The sequence below is a fragment of the Megalops cyprinoides genome, chromosome 1 (genome assembly GCF_013368585.1).
Source record: "Megalops cyprinoides isolate fMegCyp1 chromosome 1, fMegCyp1.pri, whole genome shotgun sequence".
NCBI lineage: Eukaryota > Metazoa > Chordata > Actinopteri > Elopiformes > Megalopidae > Megalops > Megalops cyprinoides.
The window spans coordinates 16,501,535-16,515,349 of record NC_050583.1 but is presented as its reverse complement, the minus strand read 5'-3'; the positions used below and the strand labels follow the sequence as shown (position 1 = coordinate 16,515,349).

The 13,815-nt window shown below is 47.0% G+C and overlaps 1 protein-coding gene across 6 annotated transcripts in view; it reads left to right on the top strand.

Moving 5' to 3' along the window:
• The window catches only part of myh10 (myosin, heavy chain 10, non-muscle), a 73,935-nt gene that overhangs the window by 41,675 nt on the left and 18,445 nt on the right, over positions 1 to 13,815 (top strand). For 3 of the 6 annotated variants that reach the window (XM_036529972.1, XM_036529964.1, XM_036529956.1), the window contains 11 exons: positions 2,475 to 2,567; positions 3,771 to 3,834; positions 4,679 to 4,777; positions 5,050 to 5,193; positions 5,692 to 5,787; positions 6,779 to 6,897; positions 9,142 to 9,294; positions 10,389 to 10,562; positions 10,720 to 10,893; positions 11,580 to 11,694; positions 12,413 to 12,475. In XM_036529972.1, the coding sequence (XP_036385865.1) occupies positions 2,475 to 2,567; positions 3,771 to 3,834; positions 4,679 to 4,777; positions 5,050 to 5,193; positions 5,692 to 5,787; positions 6,779 to 6,897; positions 9,142 to 9,294; positions 10,389 to 10,562; positions 10,720 to 10,893; positions 11,580 to 11,694; positions 12,413 to 12,475 (1,294 nt within the window). The remainder of the gene's footprint in view (positions 1 to 2,474; positions 2,568 to 3,770; positions 3,835 to 4,678; positions 4,778 to 5,049; positions 5,194 to 5,691; positions 5,788 to 6,778; positions 6,898 to 9,141; positions 9,295 to 10,388; positions 10,563 to 10,719; positions 10,894 to 11,579; positions 11,695 to 12,412; positions 12,476 to 13,815) is intronic. The other 3 variants (XM_036529995.1, XM_036529987.1, XM_036529979.1) reach the window with 1 other exon arrangement.

Below are 13,815 nucleotides of genomic sequence, written 5' to 3'. Positions count from 1 at the left end.
CCCCAGTGTTGCTTTTTGAGATTTTAACTGCTGCCTAGTCACAATTAGCCTCCTGAGGTCGAGAGAAAATCTGGGCATTGTCAGAACTGTAATGCACTCCACAGGAAAGCAGGTCAGGCTTATTTGCTCCTAAATTGGACCCCTGCTGCTGTTTGCGATCTGTCTTGTTTTTTTTTCCCATTCCTCCTTGTCTGGTTATAGGGCTGCAGGGTGGAGGAGAAGGAGGCAGGTAGCGTAGGAGCAAAGTATGAGGGCTGCAAGGGCACCTCCTTAAATCTTCTCATCGACTGCGGGAGTTCCCCTTTCTCCTCTCTTCAGCAGGAAAAATAAGGCTTACAGCAGATGTGTTCCTGTTTGTGCCCTGTGTTAGGTTATAGCGTATGTATCCAGTCTGTGAACTGCAGTTTTTTTTTTTCCATATATTTTTAGTCTTCCCCCAGGACTGCTTGGATCTGTCCCATAAGCACTTGAATTTGCCTAACCCCACCGTGTATCAAATGAGAAATAGTTTCACTCGTATTTCCACAAAAGGGAAAAAGCTGCTGACTCCCCGGGCTGGAAACGAGCACTTCTCGCCATCCTGGATTCCCTGCCGATGACAAAGCCACAATAGGGCCTGGATTCGCTGCGCCACCTGTCCAAACATTCACTCGGGTCATCATTTGTTCAGACCTGGCACGCTGCAGTGCAGTAGGTGTGAGAGAGCGAAGGGGTCACTCCCCCTGGGCCCTGCCGTGAGGACAGATTCTTCCTGATATCATCCACCCTGCCTCTGGGCTCAGCCGCAGATGGGTGAGGCCACAGCGTGCCCGGTGGCTTACTCAGTGAAAGGCCTCAAAAACAGCCCCTGCAGCTCTCACCGGCAGCACATTTGTATGTTAAAAGCTCCATAGAAGAACGGCTATTTATAATAATGTAGTAATCTAATTTAATATGTAATGTAACGATGTAATATCTGGTGCTTGTTGATTCCCTTAGTTTGTGAAAGTGATGTTTTTAGTTATTTTTTAATACAGCGGCATTGATGTAGAATGGATGGATAGCAGATCAATGGGGTGAACATCAAAGCTCTCTCACCACACTGAATAATTTCAGCATGTGTTGCAGGGCAGTACAGGCAAACAGTAAATGAACTCCATCCACCTTTGGTTGCAGTCACTTTGGAGAAGAAAGGACAGTTCTTATTTAGCACTGCTGCGTAGCATACAGAGGAAAATGCAACCTCCTGTCCAGATGGCTTTGAATATTCCCTTCGGTTGACTTTGATGAGCCGAACCATATGCTGCACCACGGAAATGTTTTTCTGTTGTGTTCCTCGCTGGGCAACAAAGCCCTTATGCTGCGCGTGTTCTCTGGAGGTTTGCCCTGACGCAACGCGAGCCCCACAGGAAGCTCTCAGGGGGGGAGCAAACTGCGGGGGGGGGGTCTGAAACGGACAGGGTCGGTGGCCTTGCTTTTAATCTGGGCTCCGGGCCCCGGACACGTCCGGCTTCTGCCTCGCGTTCCGGCTTTGGCAGACGGCACCGATGAGCCCAGGGTTCGGTTGTGCTGCGTAAGGCCTTCTGTCTGAGCGCTGCCAGGTCTGTTGGCTGGCGTGACAGGGTGAAGCAGCTCCCCAAACCACTGCCCCCCCCCCCCCCCCACCACCACCACCACCACCGGTGCCCGGGGAGTCAGTGCGGACTGGTGGCAGAGATTAAATCCCCCAGTGAGCCTCGCACGGGAGCGTCCTCGCGCAGCCGGGGAGATCAGCGCGGTGTTATACCTCTGGAATGCGGCGGCCCAGACCTGCCAGCTTATCACATTTCCTGCCGCAGACGTTTCTGCCAATGGCACATTCGATTTATTTGGAAAAAAGCAAATTCCTTACTTTGTCTTCTGTTTCCTTTCCCCCCCCTACCGTCACCACCCTCCCCTGTTTATTAACCGTTACTGAGCCCTGCTCTGGGTTACGGCGGCCATTTTGTTGCAATTGTGGCAGCTACTGGCATATGGGGTGTGGTTTTCGCAAGCAAAAACGCTGGAAGTGCAGCGCGTCGGAGTGGTAGCTGGTACGGGTTTGCCCAGTGTCGCTGTGAGTTTTCGGGATCGCACAGAGCCTCTGAGCACATCCTCTCTGCATGCTCTATTTATGTCACTCCTCTTTTGCAGCATTCTAACACCCGTCTGTTCCCTTCCAAACTTCTCCCGTCCTCCCTTTGGTCAAGCTGTGGCATAAACACAACACTCTGCAGTCACTTCACCAAAAACAAAAAAGAAGGCTTCATGCCTTTCAGAACCCATTTCCTCTGCTGAAGGTGAAGTTCACTGGTCTTTAGAGGTGGCGGTTATGCAAATCAAGATGTCAGCTCACTTTTCCATTGGATAATTCGCTATCACGCTTTGAATTGCGATTTTTTCAGGTGGCTGGGGGGGGGGGGGGGGGGGGTCTGTGTCTTGACCCAGTTCTGTCGTAACACCTCTTCACCTTTTAGGGCGAGTTGGAACGTCAGCTTCTGCAAGCCAACCCTATCCTCGAATCCTTTGGCAATGCCAAGACGGTGAAAAATGACAACTCTTCACGTTTTGTAAGTAAAAACAGTAATAGTGCATCCCACATCCCCTCCCCAATAACGCTTTAACTTTTCCTGTTTCTGCCGTCTACTTTAACTTGACCCCTCAGTGATTTGGTTTTTTTTTTTTAATGTTTTGCTACTGGTAAGGACATATCTGCACATCTAATGATACTGTTGTGCTCTTAAATATCCCTGTTAGCTTATCTTGTGGCTTCAACCAGTGTAGGCCAAATGACCAATGTTGACCATGGACATTTTCCAAGCATACAAAAAGGCCAAATTAAAAATGTCAATACAACTATGCCATTGAGTATTTCATTGGTGGGAAGATAACCAAATGTAAAAAAACAACCTGTGTTGTGCAAGTCTTCACTCTGTCAGCCCTCTTGATCTCAACCATCTGGAGTCTGAGTGAGGCTTAGGTTGCATGTGTTTGAGTGTTCAGAAACCCCAGATCCCTTTAAAGATAACGAATGCCGAATTGATAGACTGGAATTTGATTATCATGGTCTTCCTGCGATTAATTTTCTGTTATTACTGACATTCCTACCATGAAGAGGCGGCTGGGAGTCATTTATTGGTGCTTTGAGGCAGTATCCGTTTTAGACAGTGTGCTGCAGTCAAACAGCACGTATCACATGTGCAAGGCCTTTTTGACCTGAACCTTCCGGCTCTTTCTACAGAAACCAGACCAGTGCCTCTGCCAAAGAGTGCGGGGGCTGTAGGGCACTGGGCAATTTGATGGCACAGTCCCAGGTTCAGCTGTGAATCTGCCCTGTACTTGTGTGAGAGGTGAAATAACCAGCTGGGGAAGAAGTAATTGTAATTGTAGTGTGACACCCTGGAAGACAAATCTCTCTGAGGTTACCTGCTTGGATGTCACAATTATCCCCAACTGATCAGTGCACATTTTCTTGCACACAGTGCACACTATTTTTTACCATGTGACCTTGGAGACATTCTTCTTAAAATAGACATTTGAGAACTGCCTCCCACCAAACGTAGGTGTGTGAGTACAGTATGCAGCAAGCAGGGAGGTTCACAGCACGTCCTGCTTTATTGGAACCAGGCAGCCTGCTTTCCTCCCACCAGCTGCGTCTTCAGCTGTTACCAAGACCACCGCTGCCTGTGACAAGAACCCACTGATGGCACAGGGACGCCCAGACTGCGCCTCACTCTCTCCCTCTCTGTCTCACACCATGTTTCACACCCCAGGGCAAGTTCATCCGGATCAACTTCGACGTCACCGGCTACATCGTCGGCGCCAACATCGAAACTTGTATCCTTGAGTTTGAAGTCAGAAGGCTGCTGCAGCTGAGGGGTGGTCAAAGGGGGTGCAAGAGTGCTCTTCAGAATCTGAGCGGCATTGTGAAAAAATGTTCAGAATGCAGATTCATCCACAGATTGGCTTTGTAGGCCAGTGTTCCCTTGTGCCCAGTGCATGACTCACGGTGTGATGAATGCATTCTGAGAAACACGACAGAACGCCGTACAGCATTAAATCCACGGGGGATCAGATGCTGTCGTTTTCAGCTTCCACTCACGGAGGTGTAGCAAAATGGCTGTGCTCCTCTAGTTGCTTCTCGGTGACCTGCCACTGCGGCTTCCATAATGTTCAGTTTACAGAATTATCGGAATGTTTTCATGCAAGAATTTTATTTTCATATCTTTTTTTTTTTAGCTTAATTTTACACTTTTTGCCTCTTGGAAAAAAATGCCACAAATATCTGCAAAGACACAAATTACATGAACTAAGTTATCTTAGTATCATGTTAAAAAAAAAAAAAAGTATTGAAAAATTCATTATGAATTGCAATGAGGCCCTAGAGCCAGTAGTTTTATTATCTCTGTCTCCTTTTCAAACGGATCGCCCGAAAGCCTGCCAGAGGCTGCATCTGGGGGTCTGAGATCTGCTCTTTGTCTTCATGTACTAGTGGTTAGAGGCATGCAATTCTGCAACACTGTTTCCATACTCCTGTGTTTGGGGAAGGGAGACATCCTGTTTAAGGAGTGTGCGCTCGCTTAAAAGTTTCAGCATAACAGAATGCCGTTCCACCGAAGAGGGACGTGAGGCATTTCGAACCCGCAGTGTAAATTCCCCCGTCCTTGACCCCATTGCCCAGACCTGCTGGAGAAATCCAGAGCCATCCGCCAAGCCAAAGACGAGCGAACCTTCCACATCTTCTACCAGCTGCTGGCCGGGGCCGGAGAGCACCTGAGATGTGAGTGTCAGCCGTGGACGAGTCTCACAGAGGCCCCAGACTCCTGCAGCAGCAGACTGATACAAATAATAGGCCACAGAGTGTTCCCAGAGCACTTTTATACCACCGTCTAAATGCTCCTTTGCTTTCTTAGGTCTTTCAAAAATGGTCCTTTTAAACTTTATTGCAGGTTAAATGTTCTGACCATCAGTAACTGAATCTGTAGGCCTTGGCCGTTCCATCGTTACTGTCCCAGGGATGTGCAGTGAATTGTTTTCTCTTTGTTGTCTCAGCTGATCTGCTGCTGGAAGGGTTCAACAGCTACCGCTTCCTGTCCAATGGCAACATTCCCATCCCGGGCCAGCAGGACAAGGACAACTTCCAGGAGACCATGGAGGCCATGCACATCATGAGCTTCTCCCATGACGAGATCCTGTGTACGAATCAGTTTACACATTTTCACACCTGAGCCCGCGTGCCTGTACACTCTGTTCCTTAATGCATACACATCATACGCTTCCCCTGTGACAGTGTCCTGGGGAATACTTCTCTTATTTATACATTACTCTGCAGGAGTTCAGCTTGATCATAAGCTTGTCCCATGACAAGATTCACAGCAGTAATAATTTTTTATGCACCCACACATACATGCGCTCACGCACACATACCAGCACTCGCTCATATCTGCCCACACTGCCTCCTACACGTCAGCATTGTGAGTTACTCCCATGGCAACATCTGGTGCTGGAGTCATTTTTCACACACACACACACACACACACACACACACACATGCACAAAGACACACACCATGCACTTGAAATGCACTTTGCAGGCTTTTAACTCTCCTGTTCGCTCCTTTAACTGTTATCCCAGGTGTGTTTCTCATTGTTTTTAATGGAGTCTTGAAGATTAAGTGGCCTCTTGCCTTTGCAGCCATGCTAAAGGTGGTGTCCTCAGTGCTGCAGTTCGGGAACATCGTCTTCAAGAAGGAGAGGAACACAGACCAGGCCTCCATGCCCGAGAACACAGGTAAAGTGCTGTCCTGTTTGGGGGGGGGACACACTCTGTTCAGTCTCTCTCACACACACACACACACACACACACACACGCACACACACACGTGTGTGAAGCAACCACAGCTGTTTCTCCTTAGAGCCAGACAGTGAGATCAGTGAACTGTCACGTACCGTCTCCTGTCCAGGAAGCGCCGCTCTCGCAGGGCTTGGCCGCCGCCTCCGCGCGCCGGGCCGTGGCGGTACGTCACAGCTGCCCTGATATATCCCCTCCTGTATCGCTCCGGCCCGGCCGCTCCACGTTAAGCCGTGACACTGTTTAAGTTATCGTTCATCCGCCCTGGGACACTCCCAGGTGATGCGGCGTGTCGGGCACCGTGGGAGAGGGGACGGCCGTTGGCCTTATCAGACGCAGCTCGTCCGAAATGCCGAAAGCAGAGCTCTGGCTGCAGGTTGCGGCTGGCGATTTGGCTCAGCGCAGTGATGGATGAGTCCCTTAACTTTTCCAGGGCTCCAACAGTGACGAATTCAGAATCGCTCCAGATCCATTTTCGCATGAGAAAGAATTAATGATTTTATATTTTTTTGTCCATAAATCAGGTCTGTTTACTCCACAGTACAAGCAGCCAGTGTTTCATTTTCTTCTTGTATACTTGCGCGTACCTAAGAGCTTACGTCTGACAACAGGGGATTATTCATGTAGAAATATGAGGTCATGTCTTTTATTCCATTAATGGTCAGCTATGAGCCGTTTTGTCAGTAGGGGAATTGAAGCATGTATCATTGGGAGTTGCGGAGGTGTAGCCCACTGCCAGGATCTAGTCAGGTGGTCTGAAGTTCAGATGGTGGTCCCAACAGTGGAAACATTCCACGTGTATACCTATTTTAACACTGCCAACCTATGATTGGAACCTACAATTCTGCGAAAGTTAAGAAAAAAAAAAAAAACCCTTTCTGCCACTGTTCCTCCTCTCATCTTCCTCCCCCTCCTCATCCTCCACTCGCAGCTGCCCAGAAGCTGTGCCACCTGCTGGGGATGAACGTGATGGAGTTCACCCGTGCCATCCTGTCCCCGCGAATCAAGGTCGGCAGAGACTACGTCCAGAAAGCGCAGACCAAAGAGCAGGTAGGCAGCCCTTCTCGCCAAACGTATTTGTACACGTTTGTACCCACAGCAAGAAAATCGGCAATATTTACACTTACATTTAGTTATTTGGCAGATGCTCGTACCCAGAGTGACTTGCAAAAATGCATTCAGTAGGGTTAGGCAGTTAGCTTTGCAGATGTACTTAAATCATTAGTGCCACCCTTTTAGGACTAGTGCCATTGTGGGAGACCTTGACACTATGGGATTGAGTTAAAGGACAGTACAACTATTACTGTACAAAATTAAGCTTAAACCATACAACCTTAAATGCCGTAGGTTTGTAATGTCATAACACATCACAAGATTCACTTCCATTATTCTGGGAGACAGGTAGAATTGTTTCTAAATTAGTACTAAATGAAAAGCTTTTGAGTCCGGCAATATTAACTCGTGTCAGGAACCAAGGAGAGGTCACGCATTTGCCTGAACGTCACTTTAGCTGGATTTCCATCGACCAACCTTAGCTGTAGGTCAGCTGTACCTGAGGCGAGCTGGATGTGTTAATACAGCAAATTGACTGCTACTTGTGCTGGCCAACTCCAGATACAACAGTCGGTTGGCCCAGAGCCCAGGAAGTAGGCGCGCATATCCTGTAAAATATACCATAGTCAGAAAAGTCCCCCCCCCCATGTTTACATCCAGCTACATAGTACAGTATTGTTCACATATCAGTCACGGGTTGTGCCAGAAAATAAATGCTTTATGTGTGCCAGATGTGTGTATAATGGGCATCAATAAAAAATTCAGTAAGTGGAGAAGTTCCTTTATGATGTGCAGCAAATCTGTAAAGGTGTTAACAGGGATCCTAGTGGAAAAAGGTTTGTGTACTCAAACCCTGTAGTCATATGTGTATAATACTCCTGTTTTTATAAATGTTACAGCTAACAATCCTTACTGTTCCAAACCAAGTCGGACCTGGTAAGCGCTTACTGGTGTACATTTAAATATGATAGAATTTCTGTATGATTGCAGTTTGTAACAATCTGCAGCTTCCAGGACAAGGAGCTTGACCTTGTCTCGTTGGCAGAGGTCGCCTCGTTCTCGTCTTCTGTTCACTGAATGTCCCTGGAAATGTCGGACGTGCTCAGCGCGTTCGAGCTGTTGGCCTGCAGAAAGGTCTGTCATTGCAGCAGATTCAGCAGAACACTGCCCTTCATTTGGACAGAGGAGCAGTGAGATGTTTAATTCATGTTCACAGGCACCTGTCTGCATGGATTACTCCTCCAAATTCCTCGCATATTCACTGATACGCCTTACTGTGCAGGAGACAGCCAGGGGGCAGCTGTTCCTTACTGTGAATGAATGTATAGATGAACAAAATGTGTGACTTGCTCCCACAACATAAGGCCCCATATGACCCTGCAGTCAAGAAAAAACTTGAATACCAAGTCTTCAGTACCAGATTTGTATGTTGTAAATGACATTTAAAGAGACCAGTATGAATTTCAGTGTCTCAAATCTGAGAAATGTTCATTTCAAGACGTACGGGGTGTTAATTCTCAAGTGGAATTTCCCTTGGAGGTTCTTAGCACTTCATTTTCAACTGTAAATGTACTTATGTCGCATTAGAAATAACAGTATAATCAACTACAGTTTACATAACAGAGAATGATGGCCTCATAAAAATGATTTTTTTCAAAGTTCGAGTTTAATTACCAGTAACATACCAGCTTTCAAGTGGAAGGTGTACAAAAGTGTAACTGTTCTTCAGAATACATAAATAAACTTGGAAAATGTAACATGGTCAGTAAAAACTGTTAAAGTAGTTACTCCACTGCATTGTGTGTATATCCTAGCTTTGACAGTTAGCCTACAGACTGAAATGGAGCAAAAAAAATTGATTGAGAGGGAAGGGAACTTTGATGCATGACTAGTAGCGAAGTGTGTCTGCTTTTGTGAGAGCAGGTCATATACCTTTCCAGCATTTTTGTTGATAAAATATATTGTAATTTAAAGTAACCCTATATGATGATGATATTGGTAGTACTCCCAGTATTTGCTGCACCCATGAGGAGTTTAATTCGTACATTTATATAGTCTTTTGGCAAAGACTGTGTAGTGGAGTATGATGTGTAAGAGGCATATATTGACATACCAACGTGATTCACAGTAATGGAATCTCACACTCTTGGCTTTAGTGTGCTGGTTTGTCATCTCACCAGGACGGTCTGCCCACCACCTCATCACCAGCTGAGCCTTGGGTTCCTTCTCTCCTCTCCCCAGGCGGACTTTGCAGTGGAGGCGCTTGCGAAGGCCACCTACGAGAGGCTGTTCCGCTGGCTCGTTCACCGCATCAACAAAGCCCTCGACAGGACCAAACGCCAGGGAGCCTCCTTCATAGGCATCCTGGACATCGCCGGGTTTGAGATCTTCCAGGTACTGTAGGCAGGCAACCGACCAGCTGTCTTCCCTCACCACATGTGCATACATATACACATATATACATATATATACATACATACACATATGTATACACACATACTCATTTACACACACTCACATAGTTCATGCACTCAAGTTCATGCACACAGAAACAGCTTGATGATGGGCACCTGAGATAAACAGCCTAGAAACCCTCTCCTGCTCTCTGTAAATTGGTTGCTTGCCAGCGGCTGCAGGGAGTTCAGTTCGGACATCTCGCTGCTTCTGCACGAGGCAGAACTGTGGCTACATTTGATCGAGTTTCTCAGCTCCCACTTTTTCAAGTGTGTCTGTGAACTCCTGTGCGGCTGGGAAGAGAGGTCTTAGCTTACAGACTCAGCAGAGGCAGAGGACAGCAGAGCCTCGTTCAGATGATCTCATCACAGTATTTGTGATCCGTAAAATTAACCATCCAGCTGAGTTCAGTTGAAATATGACTGCTGCTTTTTTTTCCCCTCCTCACCCAAACGAAACCTATGCGAAAGGTAGATCATTAGCAATGACAGTCGCTTGATTTAACTTGGTAATTGTGGTCAGTTACTAAAACCCTAGCAATACAAACAGGCATGGTTTATTGATTTATGCATGAAGTTATAATGGTCTTTGCAAGACACATACTTTGGCTTTGTTTTGAGAAGAGACATCGTTCCAAGGAAAACGTCCACAGCAAATCTCCCAACTCTGGGAGCTTTTCGCCTGATTTGTGGCAGCTGTTTTTCCTCCCACAGGCACCCAGGAGGCAAAAATGTACTACAGTGAGGTTCGAACACTTAAAGCCAAGCAAAATAATGAAAAACCAATAAAAATAGCATGAATTCTAATGGAACGTAATTAAAAGCATCACTCATTGTTTTTGGTTATGGTGTAAGAAAATAAATATTAGTTGAACTAAAACTGCTCATCCAGATCGATAGGAGCCTGTGGTGTTTCTGTAACAGTACCAGTAAGAGTCAAAAAGAAGTGTAACGTGCAATGTTGAGTCCCTTAATCTGAAGCTGTGTCTCTGAAAGCAGTCCTTTGCTTGTGCCTTCTGTCTCTCTCCTGTGCAGCTGAACTCCTTTGAGCAGCTCTGCATCAACTACACCAACGAGAAACTGCAGCAGCTGTTCAACCACACCATGTTCATCCTGGAGCAGGAGGAGTACCAGAGGGAGGGCATCGAATGGAGCTTCATCGACTTCGGCCTGGACCTGCAGCCCTGCATCGACCTCATCGAGAGGCCGGTGAGTGCGTGAGCCAGAGAGGCCGTCTCTGAGCGTCGGAGGCCGTCGGCCTTGTGACTGTGGCTGGACGGTGGACCGTGTTCTTAGTGTCACCGGGAAAAGCCCGCCCCCGTCTGCTTCTCCGAGCCTCTGACGCTGTGTTGCTCTGGGCCTGCAGGCTAACCCCCCCGGCGTCCTCGCCCTTCTGGATGAGGAGTGCTGGTTCCCCAAGGCCACGGATAAGACCTTTGTGGAGAAGCTGGTGCAGGAACAGGGCACCCACCCCAAGTTCCAGAAGCCGCGGCAGCTGAAGGACAAGGCCGACTTCTGCATCATCCACTACGCCGGCAGGGTAAGATCAGAGTCCTACTGCCCGAGCACTTGGTCCATAGTTGCCAGTCTGCCGAGGCCTTTGTTTTAGTCGTAGCTTACATAGCATTCAGTTCAGAAGTTCCTTTGACATTTGAAGGTCTCACACATGCACTACTTCCTGTTTCCCTTGAGACTGCCCCACTTCAGATCTTCACATCTGTGTGGAGTGAGTCATGGTAACTTACGAGTTAACGTTTCCCTATAGGTGAAGGAACAGAGTGTCCCTTATTCATATTCATTCAGTGGTATTTGTCCTTATGCAGTGGATGCATGTTACTACGGAAGGGAATTGGCTTGCGTTTCCTAGTGGCCTGTAATGGAGAAATCGCACTTCCCACAGAACGCCCTGCCATGCACTGCCGTCTTGAGAGCACATGTGGTTCACATTTATATGAGATTTGCAATAGCACACAAGCAACTTGCGTAACGAGAGGCCCCCTCAGCTTTAACTCTTGTGCGTGTGGCCACGCATCCATGGAGATACTGCGCAACATGTCGCCCCAAATCACATCCATCAGTGTCGTGTTTGTAATAATATGATCTTTAATACAGTCAGCGTTTGTTTGGTGCAGTGGATTTTTTACAAGCCTGATCTTCAGTCAGTGTTACGTGGCTCGTTTCCCAGAAGGCTGATGTTTCACACACCCTTTGCTGGGCTCTGTCCAGGTGGACTACAAAGCGGACGAGTGGCTCATGAAGAACATGGACCCCCTGAATGACAACGTGGCCACCCTCCTGCATCAGTCCACCGACAAGTTTGTGGCGGAGCTGTGGAAGGATGGTAAGCTCCTCTCCTCCACCCAGTCTGTAATTCGCCAAAGTAAGCTGCAGATACCTTTACTGTGTCAGGGGTGAGCCACGGCCGTAGTTCTAGCACAGGAAAAACTGGTTGTCCTCACAAACCCATCCCATGTTGTGCCTGATAGACGCTTTTTCTCACTGTTGACAGAAATGTCACGTCACATGGTTTTAACGCATCTCAGCAGTTCTTTTACAGAAGTTTCCTTTTTCGCCTTCAGAGCATTTAAACCACGCTTGGACGTATGACCCACTCCATTGTGATGTCTGTAGAAATCTCTGATTAGCGCTTGACCACTGGTGCCACCAGGTTTACCAAACATAAACTGTAATCTAGGAGTTTAGGAAGGGTTTAGTTAACTATTTGAAACAAAAGAGGAAAACTGATTGTCAGACAGTGACAGACCCCTTTACTAATCACTAATGAGAAGTGAAAATAAAAGAAGTTACTGATTTTGAAGCCTTTCTTTTCCTGAAGGCTGGATGAATGAATTGGGTAATGTGCATGGCATTTCCTGCTGGTGTAGATAACATTTGGGTAATGTGTGATTTGATTTTCCTCTCTAGCCACATGCAGTACTAACCGGTGTGTTTTTGTGTGTGTGTCTGTGTGTGCGTGCGTGTGTGTATGCACGTGAGTGTGTTTTTTTTGTTTTTTCCTTTTTCCCTCCCTCCTTTCTCTCTCTGTTTCTCTGCTTTAGAGATTCAGATTATTCAAAGAGCCTCTTTCTATGACAATGTTTCTAGTCTCCATGACCCTCCAGGTGAATGTATACGATGCTGTAGGTCTCTGCTTACAAGCGCATTGTGTACTTTCAGAAGCACTCATCGCCTCTAGGCTTGCATGACGTTAATGCATCGATACTAACCTAGTAAATGGGTGATGTTACCTTTCAGCAATGCTGTTCAGCCTAGTACTCTTTTGCTTTGGGTAAACACAGCCCAGGTTTCACTCAGTCTGATTTGGAACATTTGTTTCGCAAGACCTTTCGCCAATGTCTTGTTCTGATTGAAACCAAATAAAACTCTGATTGAACTATAGGCACCAAAGTCCACCCTGCATTGTTGCCCTGCTATTAGGCCTCAAGGCCCCGAATTAGACTATTAGAAACTGAATTAGACAACTATCCAAGAACTGAGGGTTTGGCTCTTTCAGTGTTCTAGATATTGGATGAAATCATTTGTGCTTGTTTTCATCAAACAGCAGACTGATGGAGGTTTGCAGTGCATATGGCCATTGGTTTCAGCACTTTGTAGCTGTAGCTGTATCTGTAGCTTGTTTATTTTAATGTTGTAATATTTTCATGATTAATGGGAACTTGATGTGAGGGGAGGTTCAGGCAGAAATGTCAAAGGCTCATGTTCTGTGTAGAACAATAATTGGCTTGTTCTCCTGGCATCCGGATGACCCTCTCAGTTTAAACCCCCTGAAGTGGTTCATCTCGCGGGAGCAGATGTCATGGTAGGCCTCAAAGGCAAAACGTTTGGCTGAAGTGGCAAGTGGAGGTCGAGGGACAGGGAGACTGGAGCCTATTGCCTTTCTGCAAGCCAGCGCAATGCCTGAGGACCGTCGGGGGCTGGTGTTGGCTTTGGTGGGGGAGGATGGAGGAATGGAGCTTTGACCAAGGAAAGATTAATGGAATTGATTTTCTCTTTTTTTATTGTTTTGAAAGAATGCAGAGGGGAATGAGAACCACGTGTTGTCTTTGATATTCCAGTGGGGCCGGTGTTGGTTTTAGACGTCAGGACAGACGAGCAGAAATCATGCAGTGTTGGCGTGCCTCAAAGTAAATGCAGACAGGAAGGTTACGATCGCTCAGGCTTTTTGATCACACGCTTTCGCTTGAGATGAACCAGGGTCAGCAACAGATGATGACGGGTCCTCTGCTGCCGCATGCGATTTTGGTTTTACTAACCCATTTAGCAAATACTCATTTGGATGGATATTTTAACACATTGCTCCTCACGGTTCAGGGTGGATGGCCGTTGTTGTATATTATGTTGGTATACTGTTTAGTTTTGGTACCTACATGTAAATGAAGCTCACTGGTGACATGGCTCTCTGGTCTTTCATTCTTCACAAACCAGATGACTCAGAACTCTA